Raw genomic sequence first — 19,404 nt, forward strand, 5'->3', positions numbered from 1 at the left:
CTCCCTCCGGGCCGCCCCCGCGCAAGCCCCGCCCCGCCCCCGACCGACCCTCGCGACGGACGGACTGACGAGCAGCTGCCTCCGAGCGAGCAGCCAAGATGGCGGCGCCGGCGGGCGGGCGGAGGGATACGCGCGGCGCCGGAACGCCCTCCGCCAGCAGCGCCGCCTGCCGGGGAACAAAGCGTCCGGGAGGGAGGGAGACAGGGCGGAAGTGCGCTCTGCTGGCGGAGGGATCAGGCACTGCCGGCGGAGGTGCGATTCGACGCTTCCGGGGGCGGGAGGGACCGGCTGCTGCCCTTGCCCGTGCCCGAACGTTCCGGCCTCGGGGAGTTCCGCGCGGCGCCGGCGAGGAGGCCAAGCCCCCCCCCCCGGCCCCGCGCCCGCAGCAGCCCCGGCGGCACCAGGCCCGGCCCGGCCCGGCTCACCTGCCCTCAGGCGCGGCGCTGGGCGGGCGGGGAGCGCGCGGCCGAGGGGAGCGGAGCAGGATTGGGCTCTGCTGGGCTGCCCCGCTCGCGGCGCGGCGCATCGCGGCGCGCCCCCGTCTGCCTGCCGGTCCCGCCGTGCACGAGCCGGGCGCTCCCGCCGCGCCGCCATCTTCCGTCCGTCCGTCCATCCTGCTCGCCCTTTGTCCGCCTGCTGACACGGCCGGGCGGCGACGGGACCCCGGCAGCGGGCGGGCTGGCCGGCCTGCCGGCCGGGACAGCCCCCTCCGTCCCTCCCTCCGTCGCCCCTTGGCCGTGCGGGCTCGTGTCCTCCTGACCCGAGGCGGCCCCGGGCGGGGAACCATGTCCCGCCGGAAACAGGCCACCCCCAACAAAGTGCCCTGTGAGTAGCGGGCGGGCGCGGCCCCCTCCCCCTCCCCCTCCCCGGGCAAGGCCTCGGCCGCCGGGCCGCCTTCCCGGAGGGCAGCAGGCGGGTGGGCAGGCGGCTGTCCCGTCCCCCCTTCCTCCGGCGAAGGCCGGGCGCGCCTTGGGGGGCCCCGGCCGGGAGGCGAGGGCGTCGGCGAGGAGGGGCTGGGGGCGCAGGGCGGCCTCTCCTTCGGGGCTGGAGCGGCGCGGGGGCGGGCTGGGGGGCTCGGTGCAGCTGAAGCCCTTTGTGTTCCCAGGTCATGCTGGAAAGGCCGCGAAGGGACAGCTGGGTCGGGCCTCCGCTGCTCGGCAGGAAGGGTTTGGGGAGAGCTGTGTGGGGGCCGCGGATCCCCAGCATTAGTCCCGCCCCGGGCCTACTCCAGGTAGGGGAGAGCTTCGCCGGGCGACGCGGGGCGAGGAAGGCCTGCGCCGAAGGAGGCCGGGCTCTGAGGCCAGCCTGCCCTTGCCCTTCCAGGGAAGCAAGTCTTCGCCGGGTTGGAGGAGCAGGCTCGGCAGGCCATGAGGAGAAGGGACTTCCCGGGGCAGCCGCCGCCGCCGCCGCCGCCACGCCAAGAGAGGGACTCCAGCAGCAGTGAGTTCCGCCCCTGGTGGGTGGGGGGAGTCCCCTCCGGGGCCTTTGCGCGGCTGTGGGGTGGCCTTACTGGGGTTTCAGCCGCGTCTGTTTGCAGGCGACAGCGAAGGGGATGAAGAGACCACCCAAGATGAGGTCTCTTCGCACGCCTCTGAGGAAGACGGAGCCCCAGCAAAAGTCAAGCAGGAGCTGGAAGCTGATCAACAGCTTAGCCACCACGATCAGGTGACTGGCTGGGGGGGGGGAGGCAAGTGTGCCTCTGTGAGGGGGGCAGCCCCATCCACACCGGCACACAGGAGCCATGGTGCTGGGGCCAGGCCCTGGCCGCTGGGCCCTTCTAGCCAGGCGGTGGAGGGCAATGGGAAACAGCCAGGCACTACTTGTGCTCGAGTCCCAGCTGGGTTAGGGCTAAGGACTCGGACTGGGCTTTTGGGGAGAAGCTTGTAGCACAGTGACTCTGAGGAACCTGGGAGACAGCCACTTGCAGTCCCTTCTTCATGACCAAGTAGGCAGCCTCAGACCCTGTAATGTTGACCTTATTTGTAAGAGTTACGGTGAAAAGATACTTGAACCACTTTGAATGTTGAACACAGCTATGCAACTCCTGGGAAACAGTTCCAAATTCTCTAGCAGATGTCTAGAGGTGAGGGGTTGTACGACAAAGCCAAGATAGACCTGTCGCTGTGGCTTTCCTTACTGGGGGTTTGATTGCATTTAGATGGATTTGAATGTGAGCCCAGATGCCCTGATGGGACTCTCTCGCTGTCCTCTCTGTCAGCTGGAATGTGGAAGCAGGGAACAACTGGTCACTCATGTTTACCAGGTAATAGCTGGAGGTGGTGGTTGGGGGAAGCTGGGAGGGCAGCATACCAGAAGGCAGGCATCCTTGCCCATTTTGCACTTAAGACTGAAACCACCGTATGTTTAGAGAATGGTTATATACTTTTCTGGAGAAGTTGCTTGAGGCCAGCTCCTCATCTGGGAAGGAAAATTGCCATTTGCATCACTCCTGGTGAGTTAGACCACATCCCAGGGAAGCACGCCCTGGCGAGTATTTCGTCTTCTTTTCCTAATGGAAGAAGGAGCTTTTTGGTGTGATAACAACATAATAATCATATTTGATTTATGTATTGCCCTTCAGGACAACTTAATGCCCACTCAGAAAAGTTTACCAAGTATGTTGTTGTTATCCTCACAACCATCACCCTGTGAGGTGGGTGGGGCCAAGAGAGCTCTGAAAGAGCTGTGACAGACCCAAGGTTACCCAGCTGGCTTCAAGGGGAGGAGTGGGGAATCAAACCTGGTTCTTCAGATCAGAGTCCCGCTGCTCTTAACCACTACACCAAACTGCTTCAGTCAGGAGCTGTTAAGGACAGCTGAGAGGGAGTGGGTAGGGTAGCAGCATCCTTGCCTCACAGCATCCTTGCCTCATTTGCAGCACACAGCGGCTGTGGTTAGTGCCAAGAGCTACCTGTGTCCCGTCTGTGGCCGAGCACTCAGTTCCCCGGGCTCCCTGGGCAGGCATCTTCTCATCCATTCAGAAGACCAGCTGTCCAACTGTGCAGTATGTGGGGCACGTTTTACCAGCCATGCTACTTTCAACAGGTGAGAAACTTCTGGCCTCTGCACAGGGAGATGGCAGTGGGCCATTTGACAAGGACCTGGCCTACAATGGACTAATGAGATGATTTTGCTCCCGCGAGGTTCTAAAACAGAGTGGGAGGGGGCAGGGGACGGAGGGACTTGGGTTGCCATACAGGAAAGGCTAGTTGATTGGGAAAGGCACGTCTAAGTATGAGGACCAGGCAACTTTTCTCACCTTTGTGTCTTCCACAGCGAGAAGGTGCCAGAGGTGTTATGTGCAGATGCCCTGCCTGTTTCTCTCCCCGAGAGTTCTTCTGGCGCTGAAGAGAAGACTCCTGCTTGTAGTTCCCCTGTGTACCCTGCTGGCATTCTCCTTGTGTGTAATAGCTGTGTGGCCTACCGCAAGCTCCTGGAAGCGCAGTCTCCGGGCGTACGCAAGTGGGCCTTGCGACGGCAGAATGAGCCCCTGGAGATGAGGCTACAGCGATTGGAACGAGAGCGCACAGCCAAGAAGAGTCGCCGAGACAATGAAACAGCCGAGGAGCGAGAAGTGCGGCGCATGCGGGACCGTGAGGCCAAGCGCCTACAGCGGATGCAGGAGACAGATGAGCAACGAGCACGCCGGTTGCAACGGGACCGTGAAGCTATGCGTCTGAAACGTGCCAATGAGACACCAGAGAAACGACAAGCTCGGCTCATCCGTGAACGGGAAGCCAAGAGGCTGAAGCGGCGGCTGGAGAAAATGGACATGATGTTGCGAGCCCAGTTTGGCCAGGATCCTTCAGCAGTGGCAGCGCTTGCTGCGGAGATCAACTTCTTTCCGCTGCCTGGGGGTGGTGTGGAGCTGGACGGACAGTTGCTCAGCAAAATGGCCTTTGAGGAGCCGAGTCCCAGTGCCCTGCATTGAGGTGCTGCACCCTTAGAACCAGCCAGCCCTTGGACAACATTGCAAGCAGCCTGGGAGCGACTTGGGACCCGTGACATGGGAGCAGAGGGGAAAATAAATCAATTGCTCACACTTTGTGGGCTTGGCAGCAGCCTGAGTTATCCATGCTTCCTTGAGGGCGTTGGCAAAGACTAGCATGGACAAAGGCAGGTACAGCTGTGGCCAGCAATTCTTTCAGAGGCCTAGGCTATTTTAAAGCAGGGAGAGGGGCCCAAAATCTACCTCTGCAGCAAGGACCATGTAAGCACATGCAGCTGCTGCTCTTTTGAAGAGACCGTGGAGGGACAGCCTGGAACCAACAGCAAAACACGGGTACTGCTTGGCTAGAAGTCTTCGTCTCCCAGTCACTGGCTTTCCTCCTAGGGGGGGCCACAGAGTGATGTTCCTCTTTTGGGTCCTGCCTTTCTTCTGCAAAAGGAATTCCATATTGCCTTGTGTCTTTGCGTTGCCCTAATTGCCTCGGGATGAGTCCTCCTCCTCCTACTGATTTCTGGTGGGTAACCGTGTCGGTCTGCTGTAAGAGCAAGATTTGAGTCCAGTAGCACCTTAAAGACCAACAAGATTTCCAGGGTATATAAGATTTCCAGGAGTCAAGTTCATAGAATCATAGAGTTGGAAGGGGCCACACAGACCATCTAGTCCAACCCCCTGCCCAGTGCAGGATCAGCCTAAAGCATCTCTGACAAGTATTCATCCAGCCTCTTCTTGAAAACTGCCAGTGAAGGGGAGCTCACCACTTCCCTAGGCAGCTGATTCTTAAAAGCTCCGTACCCTGCAGTACAACCTGCTTTGGATTTTCCAAGACCAAAATGGAAACATTTGGCAATAAGCAGGGCTCCGTTCTGATGTTCCTGCAATTTCACAAAGCTTAGAGGCACTGTACACACCATGCTGTATAAGCATCAGGGGCAGTCAAGAAATTTGGACCCATGTGGGTGAAGAGCACCTCATCTGGGCACTGGTAGAAATAGTTCTGTTGGTTAGAACATCAGAGTTAACTAATCTGTTGCCATGTGTGCAAGTTCCTGCTAGGACCGAAAAGCCAGCCCTGCTTCATTTGGTCTGAAAGTGAACTTTCCACAATCTTAAAAGGACGAAGCTGTGTGAAGGGCAACTCAGGTTTGCCTCTTGATGCTTGTGTGATCTCTCCCTCGGTTACTTTACTCACCAAGCAGTCAGTGGCATTCCTGAATCACGCTGAGGATGTCTTTTCACTTTTCATTTGCTGGTAGAGCCTTCACCTGCTCCATCCTGCTGAAAAATATGTGGACTGGCTTTATACAGCCCTTTTCTCTCTTCATAGGCACATATATAAGAATGGGATTAGCGTGGGGGGGGTGTCTCTCATATTGGCACATCTGGATCCCCCTACCCACTTTGCTCTGTGTCCTCCTGTCTACTGTGGTGGAGAGGTGGGCAGTGGCAGGACAAGCTGGAGCTGCCTCCAGCTTTCCATCCTTGACAGCTCCAAGTATATGTCATTGCAAGTTACAACCACAACCCAAACTAATGCTGAAATGGCAGGATCGTCAACATCTGGAGAGGACAGTATTAACTGGGGGAGCATAACCCAATTTTTTTAAAATGTTACAAACCCGGAGGGCACCCCTGTATCATAGCTCTAGCTAGCCCAATGGTGCAGATTTGCTTAGCCCCCTGCAGGGCAGTTCTGGCCTATGAGATAGAGGGATATATTATCAGAGAAGGTGTGATTCAGCCACGAAGGGCACTGAGCAACACTGACCAGCCATTCTCAGCCTAGCCCACCTCACAAGAGTTGCAGTGAGGCTAAAATGAGAAGTGGAGAGGCACGTAGTCCTGGGACAAAAAATGAGAGATCAGAGAAGGGCCTCCTCCCTGTACTTGGTTGGGTGAAGACCACATGAGGGAGGCAATTTACTGGTGGTGTCACATTTGAAGGCCAAACACCCCAAGCTGATGGCCCACAGACAGGCCTCACGGTCTTCAGTGAAGGCCCCGTAGGACTCCGGGGGTTGCCTCACAGAGGCCAGAGGCACTTGCCAGTTTTTTCCCACCCATGGCTCCCTCATCATGACACTGCCCCCCCCCTTCCTTATCGCTATGCTGGCTGCGCAGTCAGAGCCTGCTCCCATCAGCTGCCGCAGCCAGCATGTGCCGCAAGGGAGAAGCAAGAAGCAGACACGGCAAAGGAAAAGCTATTGGTTTATAATTATATAGATATATATATATATGTGTGTATATATGTATATATACTGTGTTTACATAGTCAACCAGTTAAATGCAGTATTCATTAAGAGCATTAACAATAAAAATACAATCTGTGTTGAAAGACTTTAAATGGTAAAACAGGAAAAGGATCTCAGCCAAAGTACAAATATACAGTACAAATTGATTTATTCAAAACAGATACAAAAACACAACAAAATAGATTATCCTTAGACTCATAATGCTTCCTTAAAGATCAGACAGGAGAAAAGGGACTGGGTTAGTTCTAAGGCTTTAGATACGATGCAGTCGGTTACAGAGTAAGACAACACGCATTAACAGCTGGGTCACACATTCCGCCTTGCCAGCCACATCCAGGCCAGCTGCCCACTCTGGCTAAGGTGCTGTGCAAGGATTGCTCATGCTCCAATGGATCCCAGAGCCAGCCTGCCACCCTCCTCAGTATATCCCCTAGGTGACTGAAAGATAGGGCCTGCGTATTAGCAGGAAGTATCCCTGGGGATGGCGCTACAGAAAGGCACATGTACTCTTGTAGGCAGGGGCTAAGGAACCAAAGGAAGGGCAAAACTGAAGGGGGATGTTAGGGGGGGTGGCCAGAGGCAAGGGGCTCCCCTGTCCCTGCAGTTCAGCGTCCTCTCCCTAAAGGCTACCCCACTGCCAGGTCCCTACCCCATGGAATGGCAGTGGATGAAGGCGAGCCCCGTGGTATTGCACATCAGGGGACCCTCCTGAAAGCTTCACTAGGGCCAGGCACGAGGCTCCTCCGTAGTGTCTGCCAAATGAAGTAGCTTATTGCTCAGGGAGGTTAGGCCTCTGCGGCAGCCCTGCCAACACAGCCATGGCCCGCTGCCCATTATGTTTGCACCCAGTGTCCATACTCTGCCTAGAAACGTGTACACCAAATGCTAGTCGTCAAGAACCTAATCCTTTGGGGACTTGTTTAGCATGTTTATCATCTCCCAGAAGTTGTCCAAGGCAAAGCCATCCCCCCATCCCCTACAAGGCTCAAAAGCCAAAGTGAACTGGAGAGGAACACGCAGAGGGAAAAGGAAACAACCCCACAGGGTAGCCGGCTATATGCCCCTGCTCAGCCCCACCTCCCAGTAGCCTGCCCCGAGGGAAAAGGAGAGAGGCAGACTCGGTGGAAGGACAGCAGAACACGAAAGGCTCCAAGCCCAGGATGGAGCAATCAGAACAGGCCTAAGGTACACGTGACAGAGGATCGGGGGGGGGGAGTCAATGAAGAAAGTGGTTTGGATCCTATCACTATTAGGTGGATCTGTAACTGGTGGACAGACAGCACCCAAAAAGTGCTAGTTAATGGTTTCTCATCCTCTTGGAGAAGAGTGACAAGTGGAGTGCCTCAGGGATCAGTCCTGGGACCTGTTCTGTTCAACGTTTTGATAAATGATTTGGATGAAGGAACAGAGAAAATGCTTATTTGCAGCTGATACTAAATTGGAAGGGGTAGCAAATATAGTCAAAGACAGAGTCAGGATATAGGATGATCTTGACAGGCTGGAAAGCTGGGCTAAAACAAATAAAATGAATTCCAACAGAGGATGACGACAGCAGGACATAAAAGACTCCAGGCCCAGGGTGGGGCAATCAGAACAGGCCTGAGGCACACATGACAGAGGCCTGGGGGAGTCAATGAAGAAAGACAAGGGATGATGACTGACAAGCAGCTGGGAATAGTGTAAAGTGCTAGAGCCACTGGAAGAAGACAGCAAGAGCGGGGAGGGAGGCAGGTGAGAAAAGTAAATTCGGCTGTGCTTCATATAGAGGCGCTTGGGGCACACTGCCTCAACACAACTGTCAGTGCCACAACAAGCACCAGTCCAGTTTCCAGCCAAGGTGGAAGGCGGTTTCTAACAGCTGCTCTAGAGAAGAGTGCGTTGGGGGCACCGTCTCAATGGAGGAGGAATCAAGAAAAGTCAAGAACTTCCTTTCACCCTTCCACAGAGGTTGCAAGGCACCAAGCCGACAGAAATTCTCTAACTGGAGCCCATTCTGCTGGCATGCTATTGTAACCTTTAGTGCTCTAGACTCAAAAACGGTTGTTTTATTCTTCTGGACTCATCACTGTCTGTTATTTTGTTGTCTAAGGAACCGGAACACATCTTGTTAAGATGGCAAGTGCCACTCATACACATTGGGCTTCTCTATCCAAAGAGCTCAGAAATTATTGCAGTGGCTGCATCCTCAACTCCACAAATGTCCCTAAGAAAGACTTTAATCAGACAGGCCCCTAATGGTTGAATGTGTGGCAGGCTTGTAACCCACACAGAAAATATGTTTTCCTTGGGATGCTTCTGCCAGTCCACCATCCATAGTAGGTTTATGATATGCCCCAGGCTAAGACAAACTCCATAATTCAATGATAAACTTTTGGCCCAAACTGAGCTGCTTCAGGCAGCGAGTGGCTGAGTGGAAAAGCCAGGGAGGGAAGAGGGTGTGTATTCTTCAGCAGGGCCCTATTCCTAACTGGCTGCAGAGGCCAGAGGGCATGCAGTGTGTGGTCAGGGCTCTCGTTCAACAGGATATGAATTAACTGCTTCTTTTCAATACAACAAATGCTTATAAATACCATCCTGAGGAGAAACTCAGACTAGAAAGCCAGCCCTGCCTGCCTCGGCTCCATTTTCTCCTTGCTTGAAGAGAGCAGCTGCAGTTCCTATAGCAGCAAGGCTTTGCACCTCTCCCTAAAGCAGAGAAGCGTAACTTGTGCCTGAGCGGGGACCTCGCCTGCTTCAGCCCCCTGGCTTGGTCTCCGCGTCCCCACTCCGGGGAAAGCGCGCTCTGCTCTGTGTTTCGGCAGGTGCCTGCTTAAAGTGCTTGTGTGAAGAGAGGGGCGATGGGGTCCCGGTCCTCCCTCCACAGGAGAAGAACTCTGCTGTTAGAGATCACCCTGCAGACAGCCAACAAGCCCTGCAGGGAGTGGGAGGAGGAAGCCTCTGCCAGTGGAATGATTTCAGGCACACAGGAGGGGATGAATGGGGCACCTCTCAGGAGCCAAGCAAAAGCACAGTTCGGCATGGCCAGCAGTTCACCCACCAGCAGGGCTTCACTTCCCTGCATTTGACCGACCCTCAATGGACAGCTTGACCTCTTGGGGAATGAATGAGGGGCGAAGCAGAGGCGACTGGGGCTCCTCCCCAAACCTTTGGAAGCTGGGGCCAGCCCAGCCATGCTGAGAGGTGGGTTCAAGATGGGAGGACTCGGAGGGAGAGCCCACTGACCCCGCACCCTTCTGCAGAGGGCTTTCCTCCCCAGCCCTAGCTTGTGGCTCTCGGAGACTCTGGCTGGATCTTACAAGCCTCTCTCTAGTAGCTCCCTGGGGGCTAGCCTGAGGAGCAAGCCTACCATTCAGACTTTGTAAACTGATGGAAATACACACATCACCCACCTGCAGTCTGTGACAAGGGAGTGCAAAGAGCCGAGCTGTCCGCTCTGGGCTGCAAGACGACCAACCCTGTCCATACACAAAAAATGGGTGCTCTGGGGGGACATCAATGCTCACTTTGCTCTGCTGCTCCCCAACCACAAAATGTAGCATGACGAAGCCCTGCCAGGGGCTCTCCTGGATGTCCACAACTGTGCTGGAGTCAATCTTCAGGCCACCGCTCACCTCTGCACTGCGCACAAAGTCTTGGGTCTGCAGATCCTCCACCCGCTTCAGCTCCCCAGTGGCCAGCTGGATAATGGCGCCTTTCATGAAATGGGAGGGCAAGTGAGCCTGGGAGCGAGCATGGTCTGTATCAGGCAGCAACCCCTGCGCTGGCACCTCCGGGCTCACTCTCCCAAGGCCATCCTGAGCCGCAGGCAGAAGGGACCCTGATGCTGCCTTGCCATTGGCCATCGTCGGGCCTCTCAGGGCCGGGTTAGGGTGGTGGAGCTGTTCCTCTGCAGACAGCCTAGCAGCAGCTCGTCCTAGATTCCTCACCGATTCCTCCTCCTGCTCAGAGAGATCCCGATGCGATAGATTTAAAGGGCTTAAGCCATCCTTCTGCCCTGAGCAGGCAGGGTAGTCCTGAGAAGCAAACACACCCACCACCTGCTGCACTTCCAGGTCGGTGTCTGGGGTGCTGCGCTGAGAGATCACTGAAGCTTCTGTTCTTGCAGACTGACAGCTTGTGAAGAAGCGACTGGTGGAATCTCCTGCCGTCCTCGGAAACTGCCCTTCTGTGCTGCCGCTGTCCGTACCCAGAGCCTCACTTCGCTTGGGCCCCACAGCGGGCCTCTCCACCCCGTTGGCTGTGACAATTTTGGGGCTCGGTAGAGGGAGATCCAAGCCGGGATCCACAACGGGAATCTCAAACGCTGAATAGCCGGCTGGTACGGGAGACATCTGGTAATAAACCGGAAACCTGCTCTGCCCCGCCTCCAGCGGCTGGCCCCCACCCTGGGGCTGCACGGGGCCCGAGGGGGAAAGGGGGGCCGCAGGCTTGCCGAAGCCCGGAGCAGGCGGCGCGGCCTCTTCTGGCAGGAGAGGGGCGTAGGGCACCAAGTGGGGGATGCGAGAGGCGGCCAGGCCGGCAGACGCCGAGGTCGGCAGAAGGTGCCCAGGCAGGAAGCCCGGGGCCAGGGCGTAGGGCAGCGAGTAGTGCGAGCCCACGAAGTGCAGCGGGGCCGGGGGAAGCTGCGCGTAGTGGACGGGCGAGTAGGGGAGCCCCGGGTGCGGCAGGAGCGGCGAGGCCACGCTGAAGGCCGGCGGCAGCGGGCTGACGCTCACCACCGGCGGCACCGCCACCTTGTACAGCAACCCGTACTGGTCCACCGTCAGCCCCACCCCCGCACCCTCCGCACCCTCCCCGTAGCGCGACGGCCCGCGCGCCCACTCGGCCGGGGAGGCGGCGGCGGCGGCGGAGGAGGAGGAAGAGGTCTCGCCGCCGGGCCCCCCCGCCGCTCGCTCAGGCCCCCGGCCCGCCTCTTCGCCGCCGGCGGGGGCGACGGGCAGCTCGCGCTTCTTGGGCGGCAGGCGCTCCTGGCTGCGCTCCTGCGCTGTCCGCATGGCTCCCCCGGGCCCGGCCTCGGCCCCCGGCCTCGGCCCCGCGCCGCCTCCGGAGCGGCCTCCTCACCTGCAAAGACAGCGGGAGGGGGGAGAGGCGTCAGCGCGACAGGCAGAGGTGGGCCCCGGCCCGCCCCTCGCAGCCCCCCGCTCGCTCGCTCGCTCGCTCACCCGCCTCCGCCATGGCCCGGCTCCATCCCGCCCGCCGCCGCCGCCCACAGCTCCGCCCGACCCCGCCTGGCAGGACGCGCCGGAACGCCGCCGCCCATGACGTCACGGCGCCGCGCGGCTCCCGCTGATGACGCCACCGACGCCTGCCACGCCGTTGCCATGGCGGCGGGAGGCCGAGCCGAGCCGCCCAGCCAGGCCCCGCCCCCCACCAGACAGCGGCGTGGGCAAGGACCGGCCCCGGGCGCCCCGTTCACGGCCCCGGCCGCTCTCGAGCGCGGAACTCCAGTGCCGTAGCCGCGTGCAGGGAGGCCGCCGCGAGGGCCCAGCGGAGCCCTCGGCCTCCAGAGGTGCGCTTGGCCAGCGCACAGCCCCGCGGGGACTCACACCGGGAGGCGCCCGGCGAAGTTTGCTGCCGCTGCCGCCGCCGCCCCCCCCCCCCAAACCTCCAGTCAGAGCCACGCCGCTGAATCCCGCCGGGGCCGCCCGCACGCCCAGCTTTGACCCCCCCCCGCCCTTGGCCCAGCCGGTGGGCGGCGAATGCGGCTCCACTGCCTGCCCAGTCCTCCGCTGTGGCTCCGAGCCCCGCTTGCCCCGCCGGGGTGGCGAGAAGAAGCGCCGCTTGCAGCCCGCCCTCGGCCCCAGCGCTGCCCGCGGGAGGGGGGGCGGGACGGGCGGAACTGTCGGCAACGGGCGAGGCGCTCCGCCCGGACCCGCCGCCGGGACACCACCGCAGCGGTGACTAGGCAGGCGTCTGACGTCATCATTGTCAGTCAGATGCGTCGCGGTGGCGCTGTAATGACGCTATGAATGCCTCCGCCAGGGAAAGGAGTCCGGCGGCCAAGGCGGGCGGCCGGGAGCGTCGTGGCTTCTGGCGGGCGGTGGCGCCGGCGGGGCGTGTGGGAGAGGGGAGGAAGGTTGGTTGGCCGGCAGGCAGGCGAGGGAGGTTGGCCGGCCGGCAGGCAGTTAGTCCCCGGCCCGCGGATTCCTCCGCCTGCGGTATTGGTGCTGAGGCCGCGCCGCCGCCATTTTGGATGCCTGGCTCCTGCCGCCCTCGCCGCCGCCGCCGCCTTCGCCGCAGGGACCCGGCCCGGTGAGTGGCGCGAGGGGGGCGTGGCGTGGCGTGGCGGCTCTGCCCGGCGGGCCCCTCTCCCCGGCGCGGGCGGGCGGGCGGCCCCGGCTCTCCCCTCGCGCGGCGGCGCCGCCGCCTCCTCGGCCGGCGCCTGAGCCCGGCGGCTCTTCCTCCCCTGCCCTCGGGCTGCCCCTTGTCCTGGCCTGGCCTCCCGCGGCCAAGGAGGGCCGGCGGCCCGGACAAAGCCTCCTCCTCGCCTGGGCTGCGCGGCGGCTGCTCGGGAGGCGACGGGGGAGGCCGAGGCGCGCGGCCGGGATCGGGGTGGCCTCGGCGCGCCGCGGCCGAGCAGAAGCCCCGGGGCGGGCCGGGTGGCTGTGAGGGGCTCGCCTGGCCTCCGGCCCGCTGGCGGGCGGCTGGAGGCGAGAGGGGCCCTGGGTCCGCTGGGCAGCGCCGGCGCCGGCCTGTCCACGTCCCGGGGGGGGGGGGGCGGGGGGCGCGGAAGCAGGGGAGGGCCCCGCCCGGCTGGGAGGCTGTGCCGCCCCCGCGGAGTTCCGAGTCCGACCGGAGCGTGGCTGCGCGTAGGCCGCGGCGGCTGACGGTGCTGCCTCCTCTGCGAAGGCGTCGTGTGCTTGGGCTGCCCTGGGCGGAGGGGCGCGCTTGTCCCCTGCCCGCGGGTGCTGGCGAGAACGCCTCGTTGGGACCGTCCCTGCGGGGCTCGGTAGGGAGGAAGCGAGAGTGCGCCCAGCCAGCGCCGCCGGCTTCCTCCTCCCTGTGCTGCAAAGGAGCCGTCCGGGAAGGGAAGGGAAACGAAGGAAGGCGGCGGAGTAGAGGTGGCACCAAGGAAGGCTTGGCGATGCGGTTCCGTCTGCACTTGGTGGTGTGGGCAGCTCATGGCAGCTCCTGTGGTCCATTGGGAGCTAGCGTGGGCTTCGGCCGGGGTGCCTGGGAGCCCTGGGGGTCACATCCCCCCTCTTCCCAGAAGCTTGCTGGGCAACCTTGGGCTAGTTCCTCGCTCTCTCTCGTTTGCCTCACAGCCTTGTTCTGAGGGTAAAAAGCGGAAGGGAGAGTCATGTGCGCAACTGAGCTTCAGGAGGAAGAGCAGAATAGAAATGTGCTTGGTAAATACACAGGCATCTGCAAGGGAGGGGATGTCCCACTCCATCATTCCCGCCCCCTTACTCTGCTCCTCTGCTGCTGCCTTCTAGTACTGCCCTGTCCTCTTCCTTGTTGCCAACCACCCCCCCCCCCCGCCGCCGCGGCCTTTAACCAAACATTAATAATAATTTTTTTTAATTGTTTGGTTGACTTCTGTGTGTGCATCTTGCAGCAACCACAAGCCAGAGAACTTGCTTCACCAGACAAGTGTAACTGTTTGGATTTTTCTGCAAATTTGGAAGTTTTTTTTGGGGGGGGGGGGTTGTTGAAAAATACCTTCTATCTTTATGTGAACTTCTTCATCTTTATTCTGTGGCCATGTTTAGAGACGATATTGTGACTGTCTGGTAGCAGGAATGAGGACTTCTTTGCCTAGGGAGTTATTGTGAAAGTTAATGATTGTGCAGGAGCATGACTTTCATTCTTGCCAAGTTAGAGAGGTCAACTCAAATGTGGCTGAATTTCTCAAACACACTTGAAACCTGCATTTAATTTTTAATGAACATATTTATTTGCCTGTGACCTCTGCTCCCCTGGCCTTCTTGAAGGACTCTGTCATCTCTTTTATTTCCCTTTATGCCTGGCACACCTTCTAAGGATACTTGCATGTTTCTGCTCACTCTCCCTTCACCCTCCCATCCCCAAACTCACCTTCTCTGTGTACCTTTTGTTGAACCTTTTGGTACCCGTCCTGAATTGTAACAAAGTCTTAGGGGTCCATAACAAATACAGAACTGTATTTACCCAGAACCATCTCTGGGGATCACCCTTTATCACTCAGTTTGTCTCCTCTTCTGTCAGACTTCAGGTTGTTCCCCTGGGCATGGGCAGTTGACCAATACTGTGGGACCAGGAACCACCTGTACTGGACCTCTGACGCTGATACACAGCCGCACAGATTGTCAGTTTTCTGTGCTTGTTAAAACCTTTCTTGGAGCAGACTTGAAGGCATGGCAAAAGTGTTACAGTCAGCAGGTGGTGCTTTAGCTTAGGGTTTTTGCAGTCTAGCATTTGTTGTTTTGGGGTACACCTTAAAAGATTTGTGTTAAGGTGAGGGCAAGCTATTTCTCTTATGTCCAAACAATACTTGGTTGAACATTGCTTTAGTGTCATATAGTATATCTACATGACATTCAGAATTCCCTGTTTCAGGGCAGACCGCTTGCCTACATCTGAAATTCCACTGAGCACGTGAGGGTAAAAGATACAGATGCACAACATGTTGTTACTGCCAGGTACAGTCTACCTGTTTGTTCGTTGAAGTAAGCTGTATGCTCTTGAAGTTGGTTGAGGAATAGCTTGTGAACTCTTACCCTTGAAAGTTCAGTACAGGGCAGTAGCGGTAGTATAGTGGCTTTGACACAATTCTCTGATGTGTACTAAACATGAGGTACTTAACATGTTAAAGGGAAGTAACCCCTTTCTCTTTAACATGCTAATGAGGTATTCAGTTAGCATTTTCCCATTTGCTTGCTTGACTGTATGCATTTCTTCAGTTTTTATTATTTAGGAAGTGCTTGTGGTATTAAGTGGTCATTATGTTGGCAGTTATTATTTATCAGGGAGTGGTTTTATAGCTACTGAAGTTCTTTATCTCATTCCATTAAAGAAGGGAACAAGTTAAAAAAAAAATGCACAGATCCCTGGAAACTGCATTTTAGTTGTAAGGGATATTCAGACACCAAAAGTGCTCTTCACGGAGCCTGTTTAGTGTGGCTGTCTTCAGAGAGTTTCTGGAGCTGGCAAATCAAAATCAGTTTTTTTCTCAAAAGTTCCACAAAGCAGGTAAATCTTTGAACAAAAATGCATTCACTTTTTGCCAGGTAATACATTGTTTAGCGTAGAAGAGAGGTGGGGTCAATTAAGCACTGCAAGATAAGCCTTGAGAGTTCCAATCTGCTTAAATCACACTTGCCTGCATTGCTCATGAAATACGTGTGCTTCGTGAGCCATGCTGTGGAAGTTCTTTACTTCAGTTAACAGTGCTGCTGCATTTAACTTGTATATGTTTTGGCTTTACGCAGAAACGCATATGGGCCCCTTGCATTTCGTTGCCTTTTAACTCAGGTGTTCATAGGCTTTATATCCACTAACTGAAGACGTACTTCTTGCATCTTGTGAAATGGACTTAAGCTCTTAAAAGTTGTATCTGGAATACATCCATTATTGTTTAAGGTGTCACAGTATTTTTCTTTGCTGTTTTAATCTAACTCAACTGCCCTTCTAGAATCTGGCATTCAGAAAGAGTTAAATTTTATGCCCTCCCACCCAGTGTCACCTCTTGTCCTTCACATAGTTGCTGTAAAATGCTCATGTGCTGCCATGTTCTCTGTTTTTACATTTGCATTTATATAGCTGTAGTATATATTTTAAATTGAATGATACGTATTATTTATGCTTTTAATGGTGATGTTGATTAGTTGTGTGGTGTATTTTAAGTCTGTTGTGATCCGCCCTGAGCCCACTTGTGTGGGGAGGGCGGACTATAAATTGAAGAAAATAAATAAATAAATATAAGTACATGAAACAGCCTCATACCACAGAAGACACTGGTCGGGTTAGCTCAAGTGTTGTCTGCTGTGGCTGGTAGACTTTTAGCTTGAGCCTCAGAAGAGAAAAGTCTTCTTGCAAGTAGTAGTGGGAGAACCCTGTGCTGTCCTTGACTGAACCCACCTCCCGAAGGAGGGAGATGCGGACAGATTCAGTTTAGTGCTGGTTACATCTCAGTTGAAAGAAGTAAGGGTGCCTCACACAAGGCAACAAACGGCAATGGTGCAAATGCTTGGGCAACTTTCAAGGCAAGATAAGGTAGCAGGAACTTGATAGAATCCACATAAGGATGCATGGCTAGGCTAGAATGCGAGTGACAGGTGAATTGGGTGATCTAGTTCCCTGTCAGCACTCTTGATCAAACATTTAAGTCTGTACCAATAGGATTGTGCTTTTTACAGGGTTTTCCTTGGTCATGTATTCATTTCAGGCTAAAGGGTGTGGCTAGCAAAATTGAGTCATTCTAGTGATATTGGCAAAAAGTTGTTGATCAGATAACATGGCAAATAAGATGTCTTATCCCTCAGAATGGTCCAAAAAGAGTAGATTAAACCCATTGGTGTATCTAGGCGTATAAAAACGAGAGTTATGACACAGTAGACAATCTGTTACGAGAGTATTGGATCTTTTGATGTCTCTTTTTAAATAGATGTGTAGCTGTGTTGGTCTATGGCAGAACAGCAGGATTTGAATATAGTGGCATCTTAGAGACCCACACAATTTTCAGAGTGTAAGCTTCTGAGAGTCAAAGCTCCCTTCTTCATATACCCCTGGAGAAGGGAGCTCTGGCTCTTAAAAGCCTGTACTCTGAAAATCTTGTTGCTCTCCAAGTGTCACTGGACTCAAATCCTTTTTTTAAAATCTTTGCTTTTAGTTCATAAGGCTCAAGGAAAGTACTACTGGCCTGTTTGTTACTGAAAGACTGCAGCCTGGGAAGAAGCTCTGCTGAAGCGTCCCAGTAGAACTTACTTGGGGCTTATCCAGAGTGCTACTGGGGTAGTTGGTTCTAAAAGTCATCTGGCTGGTTTATCCATACCTCATTAGACTTACTAAGCTCTCCGGTTTGGAGATTTATATCCCCAAATCTGGATAGGTTCACAGCTTCAGATAAGGTCTGAAAATGGAGAGTTCTCTTTTTAGAGAATCTGCTTCTCAGTACAAATTATTTATGTGAGTTCTTCTCCTTTAACTCTTCCCCATCAAGGTATGCAGAGACTTTCTTTAAATTTTAAATCTTTATTGAAGTAAACCCCATCTTTTTAATTAAACAAGATGCCAAAATGTAAAGGCATATTAAAGTGAATCCAATAAGTGATGAACATATGCATGCAGTTAAAAGTAAATTGTTGTTCTACCTTTTCTCAACTACTTTTAATTATTGTCAAATAACATCTGGTTTTTTCCACAACCTGCTAACAAACTACATTAAAGATCATACAAATGTTCACCAAAATATATGCAGATAACTAGAGTATATATGATTAAAATCATAAGTAACTCTTGAATATCAGTTGCTGAGAACAGTACCAGGCTTTGATCTTTGTACCCTGCTTGTAAGCCCTGTTGGGACATCTGGTTGACTATCGTATGAAGTGGGATGCTGGACTAGATGGACCATGGGCCTGATCCAGCGCAGTTACTGCTAGGCTGAGCACCTCTTCTGGTGGGCTGTGGACTCCTCAATCTAGCAGAGGCTCAAGTTGAATATTGCAGTGGAGAACGAATGCCTGCTGCCACGCATACTGTTTTTGTCCTTCCTGAATTAATCCACCACACAGTCATCTGAAGCCGTCAAAGCCATGATGTGGCTCTGCCTGTTGTCTTCACAGTGTCTAATCATGGCAGCGGTTTCCTTTTCTGAGGGACCTGTGCAGAGTTGGAGAGCAAGTGGCTTGGAACAAGGTTCCATTGCAGGAAAGGTAAAAGACTGGGGAAAGGAGTAGTGTTACTAGAATGCTGGTCACGGGCCAGTCTCTACCAGCATACAGCAGCCATTGTCTGTGTTATGATAACTTAGTGAATCCTGTTACAGGAGGTGGCACAAACAGAACCCCTCTTCTTTTGTGAAATGAAGGAATAAATACTCCAATCTGGCATGGAGTGTACTAGTGCAGACTTGACCCCTGCCACTTCTTGGAGGCTCTAGCGTCTCTAGTGCCTTCAAAGCTAGAGGAGACTCTCCACTGGTGACAGTGTGCTGGAGCAGGGACCTCCTGTGGCTGGCTGAAGATTAGACCTCTCAAGTGTGCCTGGGATCAGTTCTGACATATTGCAGACTTTGACCATGCCCCAGCTTTGGGGAGGGACAGGGGTGGAGCCTGGTTATCAGGGAAGGCTGTCAGCAGGGCAGGCAGAGAGCTCTGTTCTGGAATGCTGGCTTCAGCCATCTCTTCTGCCTGCTGCTTTTCCATTGGCTTAGGGCAGCAAAGGCTTTCCTCCTATGGTTCTGCTGCCACCTTCTGCTTTGCAGCTCTGAGGACTAACAAGGAGCCACGTTCAGGGGCAGCACCATAAAGGCCATGACTTTGGTTAGCAGGAGTTGAGTGAAATCAGATATTTATGCAAGATATTCTGCAGCAGACAGGTCACCCTAGCAGCCTTAATTTGATTTCCTTGTGCATGCACCGTCGTCCTAATCTCTTAACGCCTGGCTCGCACCTAGGTTGGGGTATTCGACTAGCCCAAAAAATGGTTAATCATGAAACTTTATTACAGCACGTTACAAGGAAAAATATTTTGATTTAACAAGGCACTTAATAACAACAACAACGCTCAATTTATATACCGCCCTTCAGGACGACTTAACACCCACTCAGTTTACAAAGTATGTCATTATTATCTCTACAACAAAACACGGGTGGGGCTGAGAGAGCTCCTAGAAGTTGTGACTGACCCAAGGTCACCCAGCTGGCTTCAAGTGAAGGAGTGGGGAATCAAACCCGGCTCTCCAGATTAGAGTCCCGTGCTCTTAACCACTACACCAAACTGGCTCACTTACTTAAATTCACATGTTTTAGGCATCTGAAACAAAGAAATATGAAATTGAGAATACTTAACTGCAGAAGATCTGAGAATACTTAGCTGCAGAAGATCTGAACCAGGACTTATGGTGTCACCCATTCCAAACGGGGTTGTGCTCTCCTTGAAGGAAGAGGTCCGTAGCGTGGGGGTGGGAGTGGTGTTTGAATGCAGGTCTGCTGCTGTATAAGCAGGTGGCAGCTATAGGCATGAGTGTTTTTTTCTACCTTTGACTTGTTAGCTAGCTGCAGC

The 19,404-nt window shown here is 55.1% G+C and overlaps 3 protein-coding genes across 6 annotated transcripts in view; 2 read left to right on the forward strand and 1 right to left on the reverse strand.

The window, feature by feature from the left end:
• The first annotated feature begins 3 nt into the window (after window positions 1-3).
• On the forward strand, window positions 4-6,283 carry ZNF821 (zinc finger protein 821). 3 transcript variants are annotated; one of them, XM_055000297.1, is made up of 7 exons: window positions 180-252; window positions 1,106-1,231; window positions 1,324-1,440; window positions 1,538-1,665; window positions 2,159-2,263; window positions 2,879-3,045; window positions 3,277-6,283. In XM_055000297.1, exons 3-7 carry the CDS (start codon window positions 1,368-1,370, stop codon window positions 3,929-3,931), a joined length of 1,128 nt encoding a protein of 375 aa, XP_054856272.1. In that variant the 5' UTR covers window positions 180-252; window positions 1,106-1,231; window positions 1,324-1,367; the 3' UTR covers window positions 3,932-6,283. The 3 variants fall into 3 exon arrangements, with proteins under 3 accessions (XP_054856270.1, XP_054856272.1, XP_054856271.1); XM_055000296.1 differs by lacking the exon at window positions 180-252 and adding an exon at window positions 739-825; XM_055000295.1 differs by lacking the exon at window positions 1,106-1,231 and having other exon boundaries at window positions 4-825.
• A 46-nt stretch (window positions 6,284-6,329) lies between these two features.
• On the reverse strand, window positions 6,330-11,249 carry ATXN1L (ataxin 1 like). Its single transcript, XM_055000294.1, has one exon. The coding sequence runs from the start codon at window positions 11,190-11,192 to the stop codon at window positions 9,246-9,248; it is 1,947 nt and encodes a 648-aa protein (XP_054856269.1). The 5' UTR covers window positions 11,193-11,249; the 3' UTR covers window positions 6,330-9,245.
• A 1,055-nt stretch (window positions 11,250-12,304) lies between these two features.
• Window positions 12,305-19,404, forward strand: part of AP1G1 (adaptor related protein complex 1 subunit gamma 1) — a 33,721-nt gene continuing 26,621 nt past the window's right edge. Inside the window, exon 1 of one of the 2 annotated variants that reach the window (XM_055000210.1) lies at window positions 12,305-12,450. The gene's annotated coding sequence lies outside the window, so the exon portion shown is untranslated. The remainder of the gene's footprint in view (window positions 12,451-19,404) is intronic. The other variant, XM_055000208.1, reaches the window with a different exon arrangement.

The sequence above is a fragment of the Eublepharis macularius genome, chromosome 16 (assembly GCF_028583425.1).
Source record: "Eublepharis macularius isolate TG4126 chromosome 16, MPM_Emac_v1.0, whole genome shotgun sequence".
In the NCBI taxonomy this organism is placed as follows: domain Eukaryota; kingdom Metazoa; phylum Chordata; class Lepidosauria; order Squamata; family Eublepharidae; genus Eublepharis; species Eublepharis macularius.

Bases quoted from the DNA above. Each gene is read 5' to 3' on its own strand.
- ZNF821 (XM_055000295.1), top strand. From the start codon at position 99: ATGGCGGCGCCGGCGGGCGGGCGGAGGGATACGCGCGGCGCCGGAACG. The intron at 826-1,323 runs GTGAGTAGCGGG...TTGCCCTTCCAG, and splicing joins CACCCCCAACAAAGTGCCCT to GGAAGCAAGTCTTCGCCGGG. The intron at 1,666-2,158 runs GTGACTGGCTGG...GATTGCATTTAG, and splicing joins AGCTTAGCCACCACGATCAG to ATGGATTTGAATGTGAGCCC.
- ATXN1L (XM_055000294.1), bottom strand. From the start codon at position 11,192: ATGCGGACAGCGCAGGAGCGCAGCCAGGAGCGCCTGCCGCCCAAGAAG.